The sequence below is a fragment of the Lissotriton helveticus genome, chromosome 4_1, assembly GCF_964261635.1.
Source record: "Lissotriton helveticus chromosome 4_1, aLisHel1.1, whole genome shotgun sequence".
NCBI lineage: Eukaryota > Metazoa > Chordata > Amphibia > Caudata > Salamandridae > Lissotriton > Lissotriton helveticus.
Genome location: NC_136063.1, coordinates 1,091,919,288 through 1,091,946,509, shown reverse-complemented (window position 1 = coordinate 1,091,946,509; position 27,222 = coordinate 1,091,919,288). Strand labels below are relative to the sequence as shown.

The 27,222-nt window shown below is 47.5% G+C and overlaps 1 protein-coding gene across 3 annotated transcripts in view; it reads right to left on the bottom strand.

Moving 5' to 3' along the window:
* ELP2 (elongator acetyltransferase complex subunit 2) overlaps positions 1-27,222 on the bottom strand; it is a 964,760-nt gene that overhangs the window by 921,972 nt on the left and 15,566 nt on the right. For all 3 annotated transcript variants that reach the window (XM_078687686.1, XM_078687687.1, XM_078687688.1), the window contains one exon: positions 14,016-14,094. In XM_078687686.1, coding sequence (XP_078543812.1) covers positions 14,016-14,094 — 79 coding nt within the window. The remainder of the gene's footprint in view (positions 1-14,015; positions 14,095-27,222) is intronic.

Genomic DNA, 27,222 nt, shown 5'->3' with positions numbered 1-27,222 from the left:
TACTCTTAAGTGCATTATAATCCCTGCGGTTATTGCTAACTTTGGTTTGGCTTTATCAAAACATGTCGTGTAAGGTGTCATACACTTTGGAATACTACCCCCTCGCCAGTTCTGGCGACGGGGGTAGCATTCCACCGTTCTAGAGGGCTAAGACATATGGGTAACCGTAAGCGCGGTTAAAACTAACCAGAGCCCCAGCATCACAAAAGGTATGCTGCTGCCCCGACACAAGTCTGGCCTCCTGCTGCTGACCGAAACTCCGGCAGGGGAGGCCTGGACAAAAGGTATCCTGTCACAGGGAGGTGTTACACCGTCCCAGACAGGAGATAGTGGATTGAGGCAGGCAGGGCGAGTGAAACTAGACACTGCCTGGGGCGCACAAGGCTCTCCATGCATAGCCCAGTTCAAACCGGTGCTGGGGCACTCCAGCCCCAGTCCTGGCGCGAAACTGGACAAAGGGAAAGGGGTGTAACCACCCCCTTCCTGGGTCCCACCCATAGGAGGGACCTAGCAGGATATCTAGCCCCTTGATTTGGAATAAAGGTAGCTGTGCCAAGGCACCTCAGATCATCCTGACTGAAACTTTGAAACGAAACTCTGGACCCTTCGACATCCCACTCGACGTGGAAGACTGAAGAATCTCCCTTGTGGTCAAGGAGTGACCACCCTGTGCAAACAGGCACCATCCAGCTCCCAACGGTTTGCTTTGTTGCAGTTCCCGCCGGAACTCGAGCGACAGAGATCGACAAGACCCAGCTTCCCTGACTTCTAACAGCCCGATCCACAGTCCCAGCAAATCTGAGACCCGTGGAGGCGATGTGAAGCGTGGGGCCGGCCATCTTGAAAAGACTGCGAAGTGCTGACCGTGCAGCTCCTGAGGTATCCTCGAAGCTGTGCATTGGGGTTTGAGAAGCCCCAGCCCCGAGCAGCTTGTGCACCGAAGCTAACCCCTCCACACTCACCGAGTGCTGCGTGGGGCCCTTTTGCATTTTCCTGCTCGACGCGTTGGTCCGGTCACTTGCCCGTTGGCTAGTGGCCCCAGTACCGACGAACCTTTGAATTTACACCGCTGGTCTGGTTGCTCCAGACTGGCCCTTGCTCCCCTGAAAAGGAGCCACCGCTCTGACCTTGCTGGTCCGAGTAAGAAGCGATATTCGAATCCTGCGTGGGTCGCATTTGCCAAGGCTTGTTAACTCCGATCCGGAAGCCGACACCGCGGACAGCGAGAGCCTTCGTGGGACAGCTCGTAATCCACTCCTGGACATCCTCGATGCCCCAGAGTCCACGTGGCAGCGGACACAAGCTTCAAGACAACCACCTGATTGCGCCCGACATTGCCTGGTTCCTTCCTGGTTCCATCCTGGTCACTGCCAAGTGACCCAGACTCTGTCCCCTCTGCTTTCAGGTACTCTACATCTTCGATCCACCCTTGGATCCAACCGGACTCTTCCCTCCTGGCCGCCTGCAACATCTTCATCTCCAGGCTCCATAGGTCTCCACGACAAAACCCGACACACTTTGGCACCTATGCACCCGCTTCCTGTGGGTGAGGTAACGATCCAACACCGGTGCTCCTGTAGTGGTACATACCTCTAGTGTCCTAGTTAAAGTGGCTTAATTCTATTCCAGTCGGAAGACTTCCAAAACGGTAACTTTGTAACTTTTACGCGCCATTGACTTTGCATTGGTGCAAGCTTGTGCTTTCAGCACTGCACACGAATCCCGCAGGCCTCTCCCGACCTAACTGTCGTTAGTCCAGAGTAGTCCAAGCGATTCCCAAGGCCCTAGGCCTTACCACTGTTCGTAAAGTGATACTTATACCACTTATTTAGTATATGGTTTTAGCGGCCATCGGGCCTATCCATAATTGTGCAACTTTTGTATCTTTAACTGTGCTTTTGTTTAAACGCTTGTGCCTCTGCACTCATAAAGAGTACAGAGGATTATTCTAGTAACAAATACATATATTTTTAGAATATATAACTTGTGTGGTGTCCTTTCATTTGATATTACAGGATTGCATATGGTAAAACAGCTGGCTTCACATGCCCTCTTGAGTTAAGCCTAAGACTGCTTAGTCCATGCTACCTCTAGGATAGCTTGTCTATAAGGTTGACTTTACAACCACCACCATAAGGGATTGTTTGGACTGATACAAGGTGCCCACAGAATTGTGGACATCATACTTCAGGCCAACTTCTCACATTGGTGAGGAGCGGTTGGGATTTGAATCTGCTGTTGTTTTACCATTGCAATCTTATAGCATTTGAAAGATCACATTAAGTACCATAGGTACATATAAACAAAGCTTAAGATATTTAAGTTTTACTGAACTTAGTAGTTGTAGACCAAAGGGCTTAGCACACCCGGACTACAACTCACTAGCAAGGTTCCAGTAGGAAAACACTCAGTGTAGGTAAGTGCATCACTTACACCTCATTAGAGTCATGTCTGGCACAGGTGAGCCAAGCAGTGCTCTGCCTGTGACAGGTGACCTGACCAAGGCACCTTCCAGCTATGACAAACTCAGCTTCAGGGACGTAAGTGCCTTGTGCCTTAACAGGGGGCTGAAAAAGGGTCACAACCCTACAATCTCAATCCTAGTAGGAATCTTAGAGGCAGATGATCTTGAGAGGGCTAATGCAGGCCCCTCAGGTCCTACAGGAGAAGGAGCCAACCTCCCAGATGAGACCCTCACCCCAGAGGTGGTGGATGTGGAGGTTGACAATGATCAAGACTCAGATCAAGAAACTGGTCAGGTCCAGGTCAGAATACTTAGCCAGGCTAATGTCAGCTTACATGGGAATGGAGAGGTGACCCACCTTTCCAGACCCAATGGCCGAATACTCCCAGGTAATAGAAGGGATAGATCCCTATCCAGGGACTCTAACCATTCAAATACCTCAAGAAATTCTCAGAGGGGAAGGTCTTCACCTCAGAGGAGAGAGCATAGGGCTAGAATGAGGGCTGTCGAACTCCAGATAGAGAGAGAGGAGGTGGCCCTGACCCAAGTTAACTTGCCTTAGCAAGGGAGAAAAAATTGAGTGGACCAGATTCCACTGGTGGCAGCATTATCCCTAAGGATAAAGACAGGTCCTATGACACTAGAAACCTGACAAAGATTGTGCCCCCCTATAGGGAAGGGGATGACATCCACAAATGGATAACTGCTCTGGAGAGGGCCTGCGTGGTACAGCAGGTTCCCCAAGATCAGTGGGCAGCAATCTTATGGTACTCCTTTTCTGAGAAAGGGAGGGATAAGCTCCTCACAGTTAGACCTGAGGATGCTAAAAATTACACTGTCCAGAAGAGTGCTCTTATTGATGGGTTTGGCTTAACCACTGAGCAATACAGGTTGTTGCTCAGAGATACCCAAAAAGCTCAGACTCAGGACTGGACTGATTTTGTAGATAGTGCTACTAAGGCTCTGGAAGGTTGGTTACTTGGCAGCAAAGTACATGACTATACAGGATTGTATAATTTGATTAAGAGGGAGCAGATCCTTAGTAATTGTCACACCCAGCTTTTGCACCAGCACCTGGTGGACTCAGATCTGACCTCTCCACAAGAATTGGGAAAGAAGGCAGACAAATGGGTCAGAACCAGGATAGGCCTAAGAATCAGGGTAATGACCAAAAGAAGGATAATTCCAAGGTTCAAGAGAAATGGGGGGATACATCTAAAGACAAGTCTCCCACAGGGCCCCAAAACTCCAAGGATGGGGGTGGGTCCCAAGACACTTCCTCTACCCAAAAGAAACCTTATTGCCATGCCTGTAAAAAGCCTGGTCACTGGAAGACTGATAGCAGTTGCCCAAAGAACAACAATGAATATAAGTCACTCCTATGGCAGGCCTTAACAATCCTGGAGGCAGAGTGCTTGGTTTTATGTGAGATGGTGCTCTAGCATGAGCTGAGCCGGTCTGTAGCTTTCGGAACCATTTCCTTATAGCTGTTCCAGGATATTGCCATACCATATACTCTTAAGTGCATTATAATCCCCGCGTTTATTGCTAACTTTGGTTTGGCTTTATCAAAACATGTCGTGTAAGGTGTCATACACTTTGGAATACTACCCCCTCGCCAGTTCTGGCGACGGGGGTAGCATTCCACCCTTCTAGAGGGCTAAGACATATGGGTAACCGTAAACGCGGTTAAAACTAACCAGAGCCCACAGAATTGTGGACATCATACATCAGGCCAACTTCTCACACCAAGGTTTCGTCGTTGTCTAGTTGGCGTCGGATGTCGTCTGTGGCGGCAATGAGGGCTGTCTCGGTGCTGTGGTTCCGTCTGAATCCGGATTGCGACTGGTCTAGGATGTTGTTGTCCTCGAGGTGGCGGGTCAGCTGTATGTTGGCGATTTTCTCAATGACCTTCGCCGGGAAGGTGAGCAGGGAGATGGTGCGGAAGTTCTTGAGGTCCTTGGGGTCTTACGTCCTGATTTTTTACAAGATTTCTTATTTTATTTAAACCGTCACTTTTTAGGTGGGGGCGTAAGTCTGTTATACTCAGTGGTTTTATCCTTTTGGCCTCTAGTGTTCACATTTGGCCTGGGCCTCTTAGTATCAGGCACTGGGTTCTCTGTTGGAGCTACATCCTCTGGGTCCTCTGCAATAGATTGAGACATTACAGTTTTACATGGATTGCTATCATTACTATTATGGGGGATTACTATTGCGGGGGGGATTGCCACAGATCCTACTGTGTGGTTTTGTGGTTCCAACGAGAGTCTGTGTTCAATTAGCTGAATTTCATGAATTAACGCCGACTCCGCCCTTGCTAGGAACGCATCTAAGGTTCCCACCAGCCCCCGCCCCGTGGAAAATTTGCCCCTATTCATTATTAAAAAAATCCTTCACAATAGCTTTAAGAAGGGAGGGGAAAACAAAAACACAACACTAGACACTTTAAAAGCGATTAAGAGCCACAGAACCCAGTCTTCGGTTGCTGCCCAAGTTCCTCAAACCAAGTCCTGGACTCTAACAGAATTGGTCTGTTTACAGTATTCGCTTGATACACTTGAACACAGACCATATGAATGGGAAAACACTCGCAACAGTACCTTCTGATTCCTGGGTTGTACAAAATATACAGTCCAGCAAGTATTTCAAAGAATAAAGGGGGTGGCCCAGCCCAGCTTCTGACGGGCAAGGACGGGCCAGAGTCCCGCACTGGGGATGCGCTTGTGATTTTTGTAGCGCCTCCGGGTGCAAGCAGGTGCGTCAGAAGTGCACCGCAGGTCTCAAGGGGCTGCTGGGAGTTGAAGTCTTCGTCCCGCGTTGGCTGTTTACTTCACGGCGTATAGGAAGAAGCTCAGCCATACCCCTCACGGCGCGACACCAGAAATGCATGCCGTTCCCCTCACGGCATCCGAAGGAAAAGGCAAGTGTTGCACGTCCCGCGCTGCGGGGTGCGCTTGTGATTTTTGTAGCGCCTCTGGGCGCAAGCTGTCACGTCAGAAGTGCGCCGCAGGTCTCAAGGGGCTGCTGGGAGTTGAAGTCTTTATCCCGCGTTGGCTGTTTATCTCACGGCGCATAGGAAGAAGCTCAGCCGTTCCCCACACGGGGCGACACCAGAAATGCAGGCCGTTCCCCTCAAGGCGTCCGAGATTAATGAAAAAACAAGTGTTTCACGTCCCGCGCTGCGTGGTGCGCTTGTGATTTTTGTAGCGCCTCCGGGCGCAAGCAGTCACGTCAGAAGTGCGCCGAAGGTCTCGAGGGGCTGCTGGTAGTTGAAGTCTTTATCCCGCTGTGGTCAGGTCCCGCTATCTCCCCCGCCAGGACTGGACCCCCTAGTACCTTACCGATATCTGGGATGCCAGGCACAAACCCTTTCGGCCGTTCTGCTGTGTCTCGCAACAATGCCGGAGCGGTAACCATGACCTGGAGTCCCCCGCCCCTCTCTGTATTACAGGAACCAACCAGCGGCCGCCAACAGTAGGCACTCCGTTCCGACCCCGGAAGTCCCACCCCTGAGGCAGCGGCAGAACCAGTGAAATTCGAACACAACGCGCAGAACGCCGTCGGAGCATCGTGGCAGGACACTCGGACTGGTGCTGAAGACGGAGAGGAGGCGAACCCCGAAGAAGATGGAGAGGAGGCGAACCCCGAAGAAGACGTGTGATCGGAAGATTGGTGGAGTCCCTTGAAGGTGGCTGAAGAGCGGCCGCGACTCACTGGAGAGTTGCGGCAGACCGTGTGAGTACCCGTACTCCTCCTTGTATATATATATATATATATATATATATATATATATATATATATAGTGTACGTATCTCTCTTAGGCACCTTTCTTGTAGCGACTGCACTGTATAGTTATATGTAGAGCACCCACACTGTAGAAAGCCCTTCTCCCCCTCACTTACATATCTGACACTCTTACGCTGTATACCTCTCCTTCGTCTCACCCCCTCTTACCCGGTACCTTCCTTCCGCACGGCTCTCGCTCCTTTCCTCACTGCCCGGGTGTTGGTGAATGCAGACTCACAGAGTCCTTGTCTGGACTAACGGTACCTTGTTCTCTTGTTTGCCCTCCGAGGTTCCTCCCCAACGCCAGAACCGACAGCAGAACCCCATGAGAAGAACCGGACCCAAGACCCGAAGAAGGACCCGAATCCACCTTGGACCTTTGCATTTAATTTCAGCCCACCTGTTTCTTGACATTTCTGTTTAATAAACTCCGGCATAGCCCACTATATCCGGCCTCCTTGCCTGATTTTCCGGCCCGCGACACCCCCTCCATCACAAGTGGTGTCAGAAGTGGGATCAGCTGGAAGCATGGAGGCCGTCATGAAAAGAATGGCTGAGTCCCAGGAGCAACTGGGGAAACTAATGGAACAATTCTTGAAGACTGCGGAGGATGATAGGGGCCAATTGCATGATGTCCTCAAAGGCCAAGGGACCGTGCATGAACAATCTATGGGCAAGCTGACCGACGTCCTATGTCAACCAAGACCGCTGACCTCCCTCCCCTCCGTGGTTCTGCAGAAGTATGTCCCGGGGGAAGACCCGGACTACTTCTTTACCAATTTTGAGAGGCTGGCACAGGCCGCCAACTGGCCTGTGGAGCGATGGGGCCAATACCTGGGTCCCCTTCTGACCGGGGACTTGCAGGCCGCCTACCAACAGGCCAACATCCAGGGCAACAACCTCTATGCGGATATAAAGCGGTGTATCCTGGAGCGTCTCGGAGTGGACGACGATACGTACAGAATAAAGCTACGACAGGCCAAAGAAGGGCCCCAAGAAAACCCCCGGGCTCTCTCCTTCCGGATCAAGGATCTCACCAATAGGTGGCTCAGACCGGAGACCTCCACGAAAGAAGACATCCTCGAGAAAATCTATCTTAAACAGTTTTTGAACTCCCTATACCCAGCTACACAGAGATGGGTACGGCAACATACCCGGCTCAACCTAGAGACTGCCGTGGAAATAGCCTGTGCTTATGGCCGTGCCCAAGACCTCCAACGCAGTAAAGAGGAAAACATCCATAGGCCTCACCACGCAACCGCCACCCGTCCTCCCCGCCCTCTGCTGCCACGGAGACCAGAACCTACCCCTCTCCTACCCTCACCAATCCTGTACCGTCCTTCCAACCCCGGACCTCAGTGTTACAATTGTGGTACCTTTGGACACATAGCCCGCGTATGCCCCCAGAAAAAAGTACCGATGGAAACAGGCCTGGTACGGAACTATGTCTGCCACACTCCGGGGGCTGCACCCCCTCCTTTTCATTGTCCTGTGTCTGTCGATGGACAGGAGGTCCTTGCCCTCGCTGATACTGGCTGCCGTTAAAGTGTCCTCCGTCCTCAAGACCTGGCCCTCCCTGTGGGCCCCCCAACAGGAATGGTGGCTATCCAGTGCGTTCACGGGGACACCAAACGTTACCCCACCACCCAGGTGTGGATACAGCACCCAGGAGATCCGGGAACCAACCTCACGGTCGGTCTTGTGCCGGCATTACCCGAACAGGCTATCTTGGGGAGCGATTACTCCTGACTCCCCAAACTCCTTCAGGACACTACTGACTCCTTAGCCCAGTGGTGGAAAGAGGCCCCCTATTCCCAGGGTCTGTCTTCCACGAATAAGGAACCCAGACCGCGCAAAACCAAAACCCAGAAAAGGAAGGAGAAGAATGACCACACCTATGCCTATCCCACGAATGTTGAAGAATATCCCTGGCAAACCGACCAGCAGTTCAGAGCAGCGCAACAAGAGGACCCGCTCCTACAAGAAGCTTGGGGAAGGGCCCTAGACAACGAGGACCCCACGCAAGTAGGTCCCTACTTCTTCAAGAAAAGAGGGTTGTTATACCGAAAGGGAGGGCCACTCCAGAACCCACAATTACTGATCCCAGGACCCTTCCAAGACAAAGTTCTATTCTTAGCACACAGCCACGTTCTAGGGGGACATTTCGGGGACGAGAAAACCAGCCAGACGGTCCTTGATAACTTCTACTGGCCCGGCGTCCACCAGCGCATTAAAACATACTGCCGCGAATGTGCGGTTTGCCAAAAACATAGTCGTTACCGACCAGCTAGGGTACCGCTACGACCTCTCCCCCTCATCGATATCCCGTTTAGTAGTATAGGGATGGACATCATAGGACCCCTTCTGCCCTCCCGAAGCGGGTGTCGCTACGCATTAGTCATCGTAGATTATGCCACACGCTTCCCTGAAGCCATCCCCTTACACCAACCTACAGCACTGAACATTGCCAAAGCCCTTATATCACTATTTTCCCGGGTAGGGTTTCCCCGGGAGATCCTCACTGACCAGGGCACGCCGTTTGTCTCGTCACTTCTGAAACAGGTTTGTGCCCGGCTAGGCATAAAACAAATCAGGACATCAGCGTACCATCCGCAAACCGACGGATTGGTCGAGCGTTACAACGCCACACTAAAAGAGACCTTAAAAAAACTGCTAGGGCTAGAAGCCAAACGGTGGGAAGAGATATTACCGCTGGCCCTTTTCGCCATACGGTGTAAGAGACAGAGCAATACTGGTTACTCCCCCTATGAGTTGTTGTATGGGCGGCCCCCTCGTACGCTATTGGACATGGCTCAAGAAGCCTGGGAAGCTGAACCTGATCGCACACGTCCTTTACCTGAATACGTGGACAACCTGAAGACCCATCTAGCAGAGATACGTGAAATAGTCAAACAGAACTTGGAAAGAGCACAAAACGCACAAAAAAGACAGTATGACAAAGGCACGAGAGCCCGTGCCTTCGCCATCGGGGACCTAGTCCTCTTGATGATGCCCTCATCCGACCAAAAACTCCTGGGACAGTGGCAAGGGCCCTATGCCATCCTGCGACAGGTGACCCCGGTTACCTATGAGGTTGAACTAGACCCCACAAGGGACACGTCCCAAATATACCACGTGAACCTCCTGAAAAAGTGGGAAGGACCCTGTCCTGTCCTAACCGGGTCCAGACTACCATCCTCTTTCCCTTTTGACCCCTGCCTCGATCCCGCTTTGACCACGGTACAAACCCGAGAACTCCAAGAAGCCTTGTCACCTGTGAAGGAGGTCTTCTCCTCCTATCCGGGACGGACCACTGTCACCGAACATGCCATCGAAACCGAGCCAGGGAAGGTAGTTCGATTGCGACCCTATCGAGTCCCCGAGGCTCGCAGAGCAATCATACGAAGGGAGATCGAGGACATGCTAAAGATGGGGATCATAGAGCCCTTCGGTCAGCGATTGGAATTCCCCCATCGTCCTTGTGCCGAAACCTGACGGGTCTGTCAGGTTTTGCATAGATTTTCGGGAGGTCAACAAGGTATCTAAATTCGACACATATCCCTTACCTAGGGTTGATGAAATGGTCGAAAGAATAGGGAAGGCCAAATACATTTCCACCCTCGACCTCTGCAAGGGCTACTGGCAGATACCCCTCAGAGACCAGGATAAAAAGAAAACCGCCTTCTCTACCCCTGAGGGGTTATTTCAGTTAATCGTCATGCCTTTTGGGCTTCACGGTGCCCCCGCTACCTTTCAGCGAGCCATGAACCATGTACTACGTCCACACTCTCGGTATGCAGGGGCCTATCTTGACGACATTGTCATCTATAGCAATAGCTGGGAGCAACATCTAGTGCATTTACACAATGTTGTGTCCTCCCTGGGTTCTTTTGGTTTTTCCATCAACCCCGCCAAAACCACCCTCGCTGCACAAACCGTCCAGTACTTGGGCTTTCTTTTGGGTGAAGGTCTGATCAGACCCCAGAAAACCAAAACCGAAGCTATCCAGACCCTTCCCTTTCCCCAGACGAAAAAGGACCTCCGAGCTTTTCTCAGACTCCTGGGCTATTATCGGAGATTCGTCCCCAACTTTTCCCAGAGGGCAGCTCCTCTTACGGATCTCCTGCGGAAGTCTACCCACACTGAACTTGCCCTGAAAGAACCCACACCCCTCTTATGGCATGCGTTTTCCGACCTGAAGGGAGCCCTGACCTCCAGCCCTGTCCTGGTAAGCCCTGACTATTCCCTGCCTTTCATTCTGCAGACTGATGCCTCTGACCAGGGGTTGGGGGCGGTCCTATCCCAAAAGGACGACCTAGGGAACGAAAGGCCTATCCTATATCTCAGCAGGAAACTGTTTCCCAGAGAAAAAACTATGCTGTAGTGGAGAAAGAAGCACTCGCAATCAAATGAGCCATTGAGAGCCTTAGGTATTATCTGGAGGGTCGAGACTTTACCATTTACACAGACCACGCCCCCTTGGAGTGGATGGCCCGGAATAAAGGACATAACGACTGGGTCCTCCGCTGGTTCCTGTCTCTCCAGCCCTTCCACTTCAGTACTCGACACCGGAAGGGAACAGAGCAAGGCAATGCGGATTTCTTATCACGATACCCTTCTTCCCCAACCCGTACAGGAAGGACAGCTAGGGGAAGGGGATGTGGTCAGGTCCTGCTATCTGCCCCGCCAGGACCGGACCCCCCTAGTACCTTACCGATATCTGGGGTGCCAGGCACAAACCCTTCCGGCCGTTCTGCTGTGTCTCGCAACAATGCCGGAGCGGTAACCATGACCCGGAGTCCCCCGCCCCTCTCTGTATTACAGGAACCAACCAGCGGCCGCCGTCACCAGGAAGCACTCCGTTCCGACCCCGGAAGTCCCACCCCTGAGGCAGCGGCAGAACCAGTGAAATTCAAACAACGCGCAGAACGCGGTCGGAGCATCGTGGCAGGACACTCGGACTGGCGCTGAAGACGGAGAGGAGGCGAACCCCGAAGAAGACGGAGAGGAGGCGAACCCCGAAGAAGACGTGTGGTCGGAAGATTGGTGGAGTGCCTTGGAGGTGGCTGAAGAGCGGCTGCGACTCACTGGAGAGTTGCGGCAGACCGTGTGAGTACCCGTACTCCTCCTTGTATATATATATATAGTGTACGTATCTCTCTTAGGCACCTTTCTTGTAGCGACTGCATTGTATAGTTATATGTAGAGCACCCACACTGTAGAAAGCCCTTCTCCCCCTCACTTACGTATCTGACACTCTTACGCTGTATACCTCTCCTTCGTCTCACCCCCTCTTCCCCGGTACCTTCCTTCCGCACGGCTCCCGCTCCTTTCCTCACTGCCCGGGTGTTGGTGAATGCAGACTCACAGAGTCCTCGTCTGGACTAACGGTACCTTGTTCTCTTGTTTGCCCTCTGAGGTTCCACCCCAACGCCAGAACCGACAGCAGAACCCCAAGAGAAGAACCGGACCCAAGACCCGAAGAAGGACCCGAATCCACCTTGGACCTTTGCATTTAATTTCGGCCCACCTGTTTCTTGACATTTCTGTTTAATAAACTCCGGCATAGCCCACTATATCCGGCCTCCTTGCCTGATTTTCCGGCCCGCGACACCCCCTCCATCACACCCGCATTGGCGGTTTACCTCACGGTGTATAGGAAGAAACTCAGCCATTCCCCTCACGGCGCGACACCAGAAATGCAGGCCTTTCCTCTCACGGCATCTGAGATTAAGGAAAAGGCAAGTGTTGCACATCCCGCGCTGCGGGGTGCGCTTGTGATTTTTGTAGCGCCTCCGGGCGCAAGCTGTCACGTCACAAGTGCGCCGCAGGTCTCAAGGGGCTGCTGGGAGTTGAAGTCTTTATCCCGCGTTGGCCGTTTACCTCACGGCGTATAGGAAGAAGCCCAGCCGTTCCCCTCACAGCGCGACACCAGAAATGCAGGCCATTCCGCTCATGGCGTCCGAGATTAAGGAAAAGGCAAGTGTTGCGCGTCCCCAAATACCAAATAAGAGAATTTTTGCGATTCATTATTTCGTAATCCCAAACACCAAGGTACAAATGTATCTGACACATTTTGCGATTCCTGGTTTGCGACCCACTGGAAATCGCCAAAATCACAGGGATGCAGCATACCACTATTCCTATTATTGCTTTTAAATAACGCAATTCATCATATTTTTTTTTAACGCAGCACTTTTTCTTCAACGGTAAACAAGATGTGTTTTTTTAATAACGAAAATTATAATAAATATGCTTTCTTTTCATATTTTTTAAAGCATAGGCAGTGGTCTGTGGGACTAATACCAGCTCTTAAAACATATTTTTTCTATTTACTCACTCAAAGCCTTCCCATTTGTGAATGGTTTATCACCACTTTTAAAATGGTAGCAAAGTATTACTGTTTGGCGACCGGAATTTGGTTGCAAAACAGCAATACATTCCATACCGATTCAGTATTTGAAAGGGACGCCTTAAACACGCCTCTTCCAAATACTGAATTGCAAACACAAATTGCGATTCGGTAACATGTTACCGAATCGCAATTTGTGTTTTGCACATATTTAAAAGCACTATTGCGGTCGGAAACTGCTGAATGCTTGATACATGTTGCCCGTCGTTCTTTTTTTTTTTTGTCACCACTGCTACTGATGATAGGCATTTGCTAGCCTCATTCTATGCAACGTTTTATGTTGAGTTATTTTAAATGATTTACATTCTTGGCAGCTGGGACTTCTGCAGTTGTGTAGGCCCCCACACCACAGAGGCCACTGCTATGCCCCACTATGCTATGCCCCTTAGTAAGGCTTGGAACTTCTGGGAAGCATTCTGAACTATCATTCTTTGCCCACTATGCACCTCCAGAGACTGACTAAATGCAAAAAAAGCCTTGGTCTTGCTTCAGAAAGAACAGTCCGATTTCAACTGCCAACCAGGTCCCCTCTGAATGGGAAACGTCATAGAGGCCACTGCTATGCCCCCCTATGCTATGCCCCTTAGTAAGGTTTGGAACTTCTGGGAAACATTCGGCACAATCATTCTTTGCCCTCTATGCAGCTTCAGAGCTCGACTAAATGCAAAAAAGCCTTTGTCTTGCTTCAGAAAGAACAGTCCGGTTTCAACTGCCAACCAGGTCCCCTCTGAATAGGAAAAACACATAGAGTTACAGTGAGCTTGGGACCACATCTGGGCATACCCGTCGCAATTACGATGTCACACTGAGAAAAGCATAGAGAGGTGAAATGCTTTAACTATTCTCAGCCACTCGTAATTAGTCCAAACAGTGGCTTGGTTATAGTTGAATTATATGTGTCTGTCCAGAGATGTGAGAAACCGTTTGGTAGAATCTAGGAGATGATGAAAATGAAGAAACTGACATGTTTGCCTACCAACTGCCAACATGTATTTCCTGCACAATGACTACTAATGGTTGTTTACCTGCCCTAGGAATTTTTAAAATTCATAAAACAACCACAATTTGTATTTATTTGGATATAATCATTTTCGTTTGAACCAGAGGAATTGCATTAAGCATCAATTTTACGAATGTGAAAGTCAATTGTGCTTACACATTCGTTGTCTAAAGTGGGAGCTCCAGCTCCTAAAAAAGGCAGTAATTTGGTAAGTGCCTGAAGAGAATAGGGAGATAAGATCGAGAGAGAGAGACAACAAGCGCTTAAGGGAAAAACAACCAAGAGAAGTCAATGCAGACAGTATTACTTAAAGAAAAAATAAAGAAATGCAAAATATGTAATAATCAACTCACTGTAGTCAAGTTTCTTTATCCACTGCACACAATTCACCCTTCCTGTGTGACCATTTAGCAGCTCAATCACTGACTTTTCCTGATGAAACAAAGAAACAAAAGAAACCATTATAACAACAAGTCACCGAGGTCTTGGAATTAGCATTAATAACATGATAGCAATATTACAAAGAAAATCATCTTTCTCATATGGAGTATTTAAACTCCCACTCATTGACTCTACACTGTAGAGTCAATGAGTGGGAGTTTAAATACTCCATATGAGAAAGATGATTTTCAAATATGAAACCGTTGCTGTAGAGTCTACAGCAACGGTTTCATATTTGTGTACCAATTCTTTGGTACTGCACAACATTGGGCCCATGGTCCCATTTTATACTTTAAAATTTAAGCACGTAGTTTTCTTTCCATTGAAAAGATAATTTCCTTTCGTGCGCAGGATTCCTATTTATTTATTTTAGCCCAGCAGCGCCACATGTCCTACGCTGCACAGAACAGCACTTGGAGACGCCGTGGTTTCATGCAGCAACAACTTGCAGATTCCGGCATGCTGTTTTCTAGGGCCTGAATGATTAAAGCACAGGCTTCCCTCGCAGCACCTGAGAGCCGGAGTCTTGGCCTGGGGCTGTGACTGTGGGGCTTGGGTGGTGTCTGATCGCAGCACACAGGACACAGGATACAGCCTGACTCAGGCCATAGTACTGCCATCGAAATCCAGAGAAAAGGACGGGCTTTCCATCAAGCGATTTCAAGGTACGTCTGCTGTCGCTATTTCAGAAAATGCTATCTAAAAAGCTGGATTTCACCTAACCTTGATTTATAAGTGGGGCCGGAAGGGCGAGGCAAGCTGATTTATAGGTCGAGCCTAGCGCAGCACGCATGCGCTGCTCTACGGGAGGCTGCTTGTGAGCACTCTAAACTTCTCTGTGTGGGGCTGACTCCTCCCACACATTGGATTGGCCTTGGCGTGTGTCTTTCAATAATTAAAGCACGCAAATGGCCAAAGGCGGGTGCATGTCCCACCTCCTTTCCTATGTTCACTTCCACAGCGTTTTTACTCTCGGGAGCTAGCAGCAGCGCTGAGGGTGGCAGTTGAATTCCTCGTCGTGGATCAGGTTACTAATTGAACAGAATGCGCCGCTGTGCTTTTTTTCAAATGCTTGTTTCATTTGCCTTGGTTGTGTTCTTGGATTGTTGTGTTCTTCGGCCGTTTGAACCAAACACGCTTATCCGATGGTATTTTTAACTTCTAAACACAGTTTGCCAAGATATTTTTAAGTTAACGTGTAAATATAGTGCAAACTCGACCCGAAGGCTGTCAGAGCGCTGAGTTGCGTTCCACACGGACTCGTTCATTTTGTTAGGCAGGGGAGAATAAGTCATTTGCCCATTCACACTCATATCTGCCTTGGCAGGATGAAAGGTGAGGTCAGGGTGACTGGTTCATAATCGCACAGATTTCTTGGATGGGCGGAGTTGCCAGAGAGATGATTCCTGTTTCAGACCAGTGTAGGCACAAATCTGTTTTTACCTTAACATGGGTTACAGAAGGGGCCGGATTTTGCAGCTGAACCCGCCCCCCCCGCAGGCAGCAGTGCATTTCTTCTGGAGCCCTGCACACGTTAAAGCTTGCACGCTCGCTCTTCGGGGTATGTGTATGTGCGCTAAAGTGAACTTTCATTTTGGTTCCTCTAACAATTTCCGACCAGGGTGTGCCTGCTGCTGCAGGAGAAAGTACAAGCCATAGCTAAAACAGCGAATAATATAATAACATAGTGTGTATTTGTAAAGCGCACCTTTGCCCTCACACTCTTATCTACCTTGGAAGGATGAAACGTGCATTTAGGGTGACTGGTTTAGAATCGCACAGATTTCTTGGATGGGCGGAGTTGCCAGAGAAACGATTCCTGTTTTAGACCAGCACAGACAAAAATCTCCTTTTACCTTAACATGGGTTACAGAAGGGGTCCGTTTTTGCAGCTGAACCCGCACCTCACGAAGGCAGCAGTGAATTTCTTCTGGGGCCCTTCACACGCTGGAGCTAGCACGCTCGCTCATCGGGGTATGTGTGTGTGCGCTAAAGTGAACTTTTACTTGGGTTCCTATAACAGTTTCCGACCAGGGTGTGCCTGCTTGCTCTACAACATACCTTAAAAACCTTGCCAATACCTCTAGCTAAACACTTATAACGTCCCAAAGGCGAGGCCTATTGGCTATGCCAATGCGTGTTGTATTGGTCTCTAATCGTTATGCTTTACAAACATGACTCGTCTTGAAAACAGAAAAGTGTACTGTAATGTTCTGTGTTATTACAGTTAGTGCACTTGCAAGGAAAAGATGATAAGCATTATTTATTTTCGTGTGTCTCATAAAATAGTAGCTGAAAGCCTAAAATAAAAAAAGTAGAATGTTGTTCTGTGCTATTTTAACAGTTAGGGCACTTACTAGGAAAAGATAAGTATTGGTTTTCTGTGAAACATGGCCAAAAAAAAAGAATCCTTATTTATCTTTTCTTAGCAAGGGCACTAACTGTTATTAGAATAACACCAAACAACAGTACACTTTTCTAATTTAGGCTTTCAGATATCCTATGAATCAAATCAAAATAAATAATGCCTATTATCTTTCCCTAACACATGCACTAACTAGTATAACAACAAGGGAACATTATACTTTTGTATTTCAGGCTTTCAGATCAAATGCAGGTGCAATTCCCAACATTGTATTACTGTAGTGTTGATGAACACGGACTTCGTTTGAATGATACCCATTTGCAGTGTGAATTTTTGTTAATGTCAGACCTGGAAGGATTTTGTTACCCATATGGAAAACACTTCAAATAAGGTGAAATAAGGACAGGGAGTCACAATTATATGGCTCAGAGGTACTTACAAGACTTCCAAGAAATTAAGACATTTTCATGATTTAAGCCAGTTTTAAAACTGCGTCAAAGCAGGAAAGAGAAATATAGACTGTCTATTCCAGACTATAACCTCTGCTAGGCCCTTTATTCGCATTACATTTTGTAACGTGTCACTTCAATTGGGAAGCTTGGGATAGTAGATGCAGATGGGATATGGTAAACATCTCAGTAAACTGTTAACAAATGGGCGACTTCTTCAGAATTGCTACCTGAAACTACCAGATTACACAGCATTAGAGGGGGAACAATGTACAAGTTGCTTGACCTTTAGTAGCTGACAATGATGTTTACTGGTCAGAAACTGCTCTCACTACAAACAAGCATTTGCAATGCAATTGGTCTCGCCTTTGGGACCTTCTTTGTATTTAGCTATGCAGTACATTAGCCTGGGTGCTTAAACATCTACTGTTCTTTAACATGGAGGGAAAGTAAGCACCAATCTGCGACCAGGTATGGTAACACATGGAGAGAAATATTGCATTTCAGTGGGAAATGGTATAGTCCAAAGCTCTGTTTTTAATATAAAATCAGGGCCTTCAGTGGTCATATCACTGAAAATACAAGATTTGAAAATAATATTATTGTCTATGGGTGCTTGGGAAAGACAATTTCTATGAACTGGAATCTAGAGGATGCTAAAGTGATTCTGGTATTTTACTCTGCTGACCGTTTTCTATCAAGAAAGTTAAATAGAGGCAGTTGCTAGAAAAATAAAAAAAATAAAGTCCCTCAGCAGATAGCAATTCTGGTATTTTACTGACCACTACTGGTCATTTTCTATCAAGACAGTTAACTAGAGACAGTTAAACAAGCAAAAAGCAATTCTGGTATTTTACTGACCTCTACTGGTCGTTTTCTATCAAGACAGTTAAATAGAGACAGTTAAACAGAAAAAAGTCCCTACACGGAAGGGCTGACCTCCAGAGCTCACAAAGTACAATCAGATACAAGTATATACTAAAGTGTATACAAGAGGTCTCAAATGCTAGACCTAAAAAGGTTGGAGACACCTGCTTTAGAGCAAGTGTAAAGAGTAGGGGATGCATCAAATTTCAACCGGTCAAAATTTCAAAATTCCCAGATAAAATAATTTTTTTACTCAAACCAGTTAGTAGAATACACTCCCCCACCCCATACGAAAATGGTGTCAAAGTGTAAATAAGCAACAGATAATCTCTATTTAATTAAGTTTAATTTGAACAATGGATTTGTTAATGTAAGGAAAGTAGAACAAACACTGCAAATATGACTTAATTTAATTACTTGACAGCCACTGTCTATTCCAGTTTTACGTTTTGCCATAGGGGAAAACTATGGTCGAAGTATGGAAGATATTTGGCCAAAGGAATTACATTTACAGGTGTTCTAGGCCTTCCTGCTGTGGTGACACTCTACCCACATAATAAACAGTCCCAAGTCTCCCTTCTAACCACACCCCTGCACATGCCCTACTTCCAAAGTGGCATAAACTAATGGACAAACCACAAGCCCTGAACAGATTTGTGTGAGTGGCTGTATTTTAATCCTCTCTTTTTTCAACCTGATCCCTTTAGCGCACCTCTCCCTGTCATGGTGACTCCCTCACTGCATAATTCACAGCTACTGGTCTTGGGTCATGCTTCCTCGTATTAGTCTTCACATTGCCCAGCTCCTGTGATAGGACTACATCCAACATGCTTTGGTCCAGAGATCAGGCCTTGAATAGACCAGGGAACGGTGGCTACTCTCTTCGGTCTTCACCCTCTCCATCCCTCAAAAAGTTCAAGCGTACGTCCCCTGCTATCAGGATCTGCATAGCTCCAGTTTTAACTGAGAGCAGACCTGGGTAGCAGGTGAACTGGGTTGTATGACATAACCGGGAAGCCTTTAAAAGGAAGTGAAACATAAGTAATACAGCACACGCGTTAGTTCATGTGTAAACAGGGCTATGTCAAAATGCTTTGTGTTCCTAGTTGGTATATTCCCGTTTGTTTGTAATAGTTCTTTATTTTCACCATTATAAGCCTGTTTCACTCCAGTATTAATCATAGTTTTAACAATCTCTCATCAAAACCTACCGAAAACATATTTGTGTACGGGACATAAATTCTATAAATAGTCCCATGTGCATTTTTGAGGGCTTTAATATGTAATGTAACTGCACCCAATGTATCCCTCTGCAAAACGTTTGAGAAGACAAATAGAAGAACAACATTATATATCAATGTTTTCCTATTTCCCCCGACTGACTAGTGGAAACAATTAATTGTTATAAAACACAGGACATGTTACTCCCAAGGATATAACCATGTTCTCTATTGTTTATTTCAGAAAAGGACGTCAAATGGTCTAATCTTTGAGGGCCTGGATGCAGGAGCTGCTCCCAAATTATATTGAAGTGACTCAGTTCATCATTCAGATAGCATACCTATTTCTGGGTGCCACTCCTCCAACATCAATACAGTAGGCCGCTGCCAGAGTCTCAAAATAAACATTTTGGCGGCCACCTAGAAAAACCTATCAGACCCAAATATTTCTTAAAACTTGACATCTCAGGGAGTATAAGGTGGCGTGCTTCGCATGCATCTCACATCATTTTCTTACCGACAATGCCCTGCAAACCTCAAACTATGACTAAAAACCAGAAGTGTTCCTCCTAAGGGGGCAGAGGGGCGTTGACCCGTTACTTGGATCCGCCACTCTCCATGAAAACAAATCAGTCTTCAGTTTGCATTTAAGTTTTAAAGTGGATATATAAGAGTAGTGCTTGGCTGGCATCCGTACAATTGAAAGTCAGGGCTGCACCTACTTGTATTGCTAAAGAAGAGGGAGGGGGTGTGGCTTATGTCCCAGAGATCTTCAGGCTGTGAAATTAAAGTCCGCATGACAGATTGACCGGTCTCTGGACTCGGTCAGCCTGACATGCCTTCTTCAGAACTGTGAGTTTGAATCCATGGTGTGTTGAGGGTGGGAGCAGCAAATGTAGCTCTCCTTACTTCGCTCGGGCACGGGGTTGCTTGGTCCTGCTAATCCCGACGCAGCTACCATGCTATTTAATATAATAAACGTCATACAAGCTGGTGCGGCATTGCAGAAAACAACCTTTTCAAGCACGCTTGAGAAATGTGGAGCAAAAACAGCATGGAAACGGAATAGCACATTTAAGCTGTGGCTTTATTTTGGAATGCACAATTGTAGGAGAGTAGGGTCTGCTTCCTATGGTGACCCCCACTTTTTGCTGCGATTCTCTGGTTTTTCGACTTTAGTGTGGCTGTGGGCCTGCTAATCAGACCCACAGCCCAGCTGTTCTCTCTCTAAATTGATACCATGTACTTTAGGTACATACCTGATTGGGTATTGGGTCACCTTTGTGAGCCCCTGTATAGTGTATAGTGTACCCTAGGTACCCAGGGCATAGGTGCATCCAAGGCCTACCAGGGGCTGCAGCATGTATTATGCCGCCCCTGGCTGGCCCTCCAAACTGACACCACAGGCTGATCACTCAGCTTGGGTAAGGTGGTGTAATCACCCCTTACTTAGATATAGTATATCTATATCTACCTTATATATAGACACATAGTAACCTATAAGTCACTCCTATGGCAGGCCTTAGCAATCCTGGAGGCAGAGTGCTTGGTTTTATGTGAGAGGGTGCCCTAGCATCAGCTGAGCCCCTCTGCAGCTTTCGGAACCATGTCCTTATAGCTGTTCTATGATATAGCCATACCATATACTCTTAAGTGCATTATAATCCTCGCGGTTAATGCTAACTTTGGTTTGGCTTTATCAAAACATGTCATGTAAGGTGTCAAACACTTTGGAATACTACCCCCCCCCCCCGCCAATTCTGGGGCCGGGGGTAGCATTCCACCCCTTCTAGAGGGAAAAGACAGGTATGTTACTGCTTTACCCGGTTAAAGTTAAACACAGCCTCCGCATCACAAAATGGATGCTGCTGCCACAGACACTAGTCTGACCTCCTGCAGCTGGGGGAAACTCCAGCAAGGGAGGCCTGGACAATAGGTTTCCTGTCGAGGGAGGTGCTAGCACCTCCCCAGACAGCCTGTAGTGTATTGGGGCAGTTTGGGTTGAATGGAAAGATGCTTTTCTAGACACTGCCTGGGTCACACAAGGTGCTCCATGCATAGCCCGGTTCAAACCAGTTGCTGGGGCACTCCGGCCCGCTCTGGCGTGAAACTGGACAAAGAAAAAGGGGTGTAACCACCCGCTTCTCAGTTCCACCCATAGGAGGGACCTAGCAGGTAATCCAGCCCCTAAAATCAGTATAAAGATAGGAGCTGTGTCTAGAGACATTAGATTATCCTGGAGCGAAACTCTGAAATGAAACTGTTGGACCTTCGACATTCTATACCGACTAGAAGACTGAAGACATCTCCCTTGTGGTCAAGGAGTGACCACCCTGTGCAAACAGGCACCATCAGTAACTTGCCGGTCTGCTTTGTTGATGCTACTGACGGATCCCGAAGACTCAGCGACTCAGGAACTGGACTCTCAGACTTCTCTGACCCCAACCCACATCCACAGCAAAGCTGAGGCCCGTGGCGGACACAAGAGACGTGGGACAGGACACCATGGACATCCTGCATTTTGCTAACTGTGCAACTACCGAGGCACCCTCGCAGTTGTGCATTGGGGAACGAGAAGCCCCAGACCCGAGCGCCATTTGCACCAAAGCTTAGCCCTCCACACTCCACGAGTGCTACGTGGGGCCTGCTCCTGCATTTCAGCTCGACGCGTCTTCCCGGTTGCTAGCCCGTTGGCTAGTGAGCCCTCTGAAGACGAACCTTTGAATTTACACCGCTGGCCTGGTTGCTCCAGGCTCGCTCCAGCTTCCCTACAAAGGAGAAGCTCCCCAGACCTTGCTGGTCTGACCTGAAGCCAATCTTCACTTCCTGCGTGGATTGCGTTTGCCAAGGCTTGTTGGGTCCAATCCGGATACCAACACCGCAGTCAACAAGATCCTTTATGGGACAGCTCGAATCCAGCTCCTGGTCATTGTCGACACCTCCTGGTCCTCGTGGCTGCAGAGACAAGCTTCACCTCTTCACCTGATTGCATCACAACATCGCCTGGTTCCTTCCTGGTCACTGGCTAGTGACCCAGACTCTGTCCCCTCTGCTTTCAGGTTCTTCAGTTCTTCGATCCACCCTTGGATCCACCCGGACACTCTTCCTTTGGCCGCCTGCAGCACTTCTTTTGCAGATCTCCATTGAAAGCATCGACGAAATCCGACACGAAAAGACACCTATGCACCCGGCTTCCCTGGGTGAGGTAACTCGAGTACTCCGGTGCTCCCGTGGGTATTGACTCTCCATGTGTCCTAGTTTAAAGGGGTTTTGTCGTAGTCCATCCGGAAGTGCCCTTAAACAGTAACTTTGTAACTTCTTCGTTCTCCATTATAAGTCAATGGTAACTCGCGACTGTGTTCCCACACTGCACGCGTCTCCCGTGGGTCTCCTACTTCCTAACCTTTGGTTGTTTAGTGTAGCCCCAGCGATTGCCTAGGCCCATTCACTATTCCTGAAGTGGTTCTTATACCACTTACTTAGAATATGGTTTGTGAGCCCCCTAGGGCAAAACTGTATTTGTGCAACTTATAGTATGCTTAATGAGTAACTTGTGATGTATTTCGATCTCTGACCTCATAAAGAGTTCAGAGGGGTTGTGCCATTTTTTAACAAGCCATAAATAAAATCCAAGCGCCACAAAATACCCCAAAAACTGGAAAATGAGAGCATAAAGCTGGGTAAAAAGAAAGTCCAGGGGTACATGCCACTAGTTTGCACTGAAAATATAGTAAACCTTATTTATTTTTCCATCTAAGCCACTCCGCAAGATTTTTTTGGGTTAGATTTAGGTTCAGCATAGCTAACTTCTTGGTTTCTTATCCCCGTAAGGCGTAAGGTGTACTGTGATGTTGAGCTTCAATTATGTCCGTGTGATTCTGGGTCGAAACAAATTATGGTGCATTTCCTATTTTTCTGCCAGCTTTATTCCGGACCACGGAGAAATGTTATTATCCCACTATTACGGGTCTTGAATATAAGGAAATGTAGACTGGCTCTGTATTATCTACAACTTTTGAAAACTGAAGAAATATGCAAGATGGTTTATAACTTTATCTCTTCTGCGGTTCGCTTATATAATTTAGTGGGAGAATGATTAATACACTGTCCTGTTCTGATAATGAATAACACTTTTGATGCATAATGTATTTTATTTTGGCTTTTTAACTGTGTAATAAGGAGCTCAAATGATGTCTATTGACTTCTGGTGATTTCTTGACAAGTTGAACGGGATTGATATATGTTGTAAGTTGCTCATCTAACATAGATTTTATTGACTTGATTTGTATGCACTTTGGCACCTGAGCACTTTATCCATTGCCTTATCTTCTGTAAAATGATTATGCATTGTTCTTTGTTTTAACTATACACAGTGAATAGTTAAGATTTTAAAAGTATGTTTGGTGTACTCTTTTATGGTTATGGAAATATCTGAATAAAGGAATGACACAAAAAAATCCTACCCGAAAGTGTTTTCAACAATGGAAAAAAGCCTAATTTATCCCTCAGGACTAAAATGAAAGTCGGAGCATGCGTGGTTCAAACTAGCTTCACTGCCATGTGCATATTCGATCAGCGAGTCCCGTACCTGGCAGCAGCCGCCAGCCCACACAGAGGGAGAAGTATTGTGTATAACCGTTCCTCAAAGCCTGTCACTGAAGGGAGAACCGCAGAGCCGCTTCTGAGAAAAGAATTCCAATGATCCTCTCCTCGGGCACCACTACTCCCTCAGTGGGGGTTAGAATCGTCCAAGCCCTGAAAAGAAGGATTGCTTAGCCTCAAAAAGCCGTAGCCCAGCAGGGACCTGTCCCATCAAAAAGGAAAAAAATACAGGAGGAGCCAGGAGTACCAACCTCGATTATGGAACCTAGATTGGGTGGGTTGGCCTGGCTTTCAGGTGCCTCTTGCTTTGTTCCTGTAGTGAGGTAACATCACCTCACTTGTAATAAGTGGGACAAGGGATGTAGGGGTAATGGAACTATGTGCTTAAATCACTTCACAATAACAAAAAAATTATGATCAAGTGCAGTAATGAATCTACACCATCATGTTTTAAGAGCTGACTGCTGTTTCTATCCTCTACTCTGAATCTCTAACTTTGCTAGACATAGTAGGTCTCTCAAATAGAACTGGTTGCATGAGCCAACTTTCGCATCCTCTCACCCTCCCGTTTGATTATTTCACCAAGCTACCTATTCCCCCTGCATTCGGGTACTTGAATCTTCGCTAAATTTGTTGCAAAATCAGTTCCATGGATAACTGAAGGCAAGCAACAAGCAGCCACGGAGATCTATGCGGTTTATTTGCTCAACATCTTGCAATTAAATGTCACTCAAAGGGCTACATGGTGATAGAATGCATAAAAATGTCATTCACTGCAAACAAAATAATGGTCGGGAACACACTCGCATATATGGCAATCAGGCAGTGCCCGAGGGTCTGGTCTGAAAGGGCAGCGCATAGGATTTTTTTGGGATGTTTGTGGGTCTGTTGTATGGTCTGCTGGGACGGTTTTTAGTTGGAGCCTAGGCATAGCATGAGCTGTCTCTCGACATTCTGTATTCAGGCACGGGACTTACAGCCCGCCTCAAAATTCTGATTGGCTTTTGTCAGTGTCCTTTAAAAAACGTTGCTTCTAATTGGATAATGGTTCCTCCTTGTCCCACCTTATTTCCCTTGGCTCGCCCCCAGGACGTGTGCTACTGTATGTCCTGTCTTTAAACATTTTTGTTATGTTTTTAGCGCCGTCAATTGCTTGTTACAGTTTTTTTCTGGTTCGGCACTGGTCGCGGCTCCCAGCTGCTTGTGTCCTTGTGAGTTTTCAGCTTCGGGTTCAAGGAGCAGCTCCCGGTTCAATTAATCTCCGTGTGCCGTGCTGTTTTTAGTCGTTCGTTTACTTTTTCTTTCCCCTCTCTCACTTTGCGTTAGGAGCCCTCCCCTCACTCTCCGAGCACAAACACAGCTTTCCCCTTCCCCCACCCCTTCCCATGTGCATCGAGTTAGGCAGCAGGTTCATACATCTCTCAATGCCAAAACACAACAAACAACTGGATACCAGACACATCTGGAATACTTCTGCTCTGTTAACATGGTTTGCTTGCTACTTTCCTGTCTTATGGCTCCTAACGGTCAGGATGCCCCATTTATCAGTAGCTGCCAAAATGATCCATGTGGTTGTAGTTTTTTGGGCAAAGGTACTATGCAGGAGGGAGCTTATACTCTAGATTCAAGTTTTCTCATTACATGTTTTTACAAGTCTTAGGATTCTGATTGGTGGCAGCTACAGAGCTAAGAATGTCTTAAGAAATCACACGAGACATGAGGTCATATTTCGGCCACGCTCACCCTCCACCTTTTCTACCATGTACAATAATAGCAGCCCTCTAATGGCTTCTGTCTACACAGAGTTGTAACATGAGAATTCCATGTAGTCAGACACCCTGGACTTTTTTGTGTTCCTCCTAATTGTTTGGTACATCAGTCCACGTGGCTCAATGAAAATACAGCCCCCAGGATACACTAGGTTATCGTATAAAGAAACTTGAAAAACAATCCAAAAAACAACGTCTTGCGAAAAGGAGATCGGGGCTCGACAGGTCAGGGGCATTTAGTATGCCAGCTTCTGAAGCGAGGCGACTCTCCTACTTCCCCATTTTTAACCACGTCTCAAAACCTAAAATGAAAACCCCTGAGACTAGAATGATTCTCATGGACAATAATGACGCCACCGATAATCTCCGGCCATTAACACAGGAAGTGCCTAAGGGAACGTCCCCGGCCTCCGGAATCACTGAACTATACTCTACAAAAGCGATGCATGGATCTTTGTCAACAAAAACCAAGGGAACATCCTCTCAAGATCAAAGCCTGGGCAGTCAAGACAACATAGCCCAGCCCCTAAGGGACATCCCAAACACATGGAACTGCCCAAATTTCTCAGTCCCAATTGATACATGTCTCAGGAGGGCAAAGCCAACTGGTGGAGAACAATCATCCCTCTGAAGTTCGACCCCAACATCTCAAGGCTCCAGCACCTCTACGTGAAATAGCTGGGAGACAGAAAAACCAAAGTCCGGAAAAAGATGAAGAACTTGGTTTTTTCCCCTTACTTTGTACACAAGGGCCCGCACAACATCCTCAATAGAAACAACATCATCAGCTTATTCAACCATGTTCTGGCGCTTTCTGGGGTCACTTCTTCAGATCTTACATCGGTCAAGTTTGCTTCAATACCAGGCAAAGGGGGTTCGGATGCAACTGTTACAACGTGGTCTCGAAAATCCCTAAGGGATGCAATCTTTGGAGACTGGGCTTAGAACTGTGGGTTCCTCTACAACAAAAATATCCCTACGTTCTTCTTCAGGATGACCCAGTGCGGCAGTACATCAGCGTACTGAAGGCGACTCGGGGCGCAACCCATGTCTGGCTTCCAGATGCTTCGAAAGCGGACAACCTCATAAACATCTCATGTAATACCAACAACATAAACCTCTCATGTAATAACAATCAACGTCTGGTGAGCTGTAAATCCAGTCGCCCTGTCTCTCACACTACTCACAGCCGCTATGGGTACTCCCATCGAGAGCCTTCAACCGCATGCTCCCAGCAGCACTCCTCCTAACGGGAAAGCTAAATGGTCAGACTCCAAACTGACCATTTCTTCTTGGAATGCGGCTGGGTTAAAGTCAATCTTTTCATCCAAATCAGCAGTGGAATTTCTCAATAAAAGTGACATCATTTGTTTTCAAGAGACTTGGTCTCTATCTCCATCGGCTCTCCACGGCTATTACGAACTCTTTCAATCAGCCTCCCAGCCCAATTCCTATGGAAGACCATCTGGGGGCCTCTCAGTTATCATCAAACACAGGTGCAAGATCGCAGCTACTCCCATCTACCGGAACTTAATAACGGCAGGGCAAACTGTATTAATTACTGGTCTTTCAACCTCAAGCAGGGCATTTCCCTTGCTCTTAATTAACTGTTACCACAACATAGCTAAAACATCAAAATCAATGGCAACAGTCTTATTGGTCAAACATCTGGAAGAACTTTTATTGGAATTCGCCTCTGCAGAAGTACTGTTACTAGGGGATTTCAACATCAGAGACCTGGCTACTAACACCCATTCAGTCATTAAAACTAAAGAGCAAGAAGTCATGACCACTTTTTTAACCACTTACAACTTACATTCTGCAAAGCAAATCACATAGGAACAGAA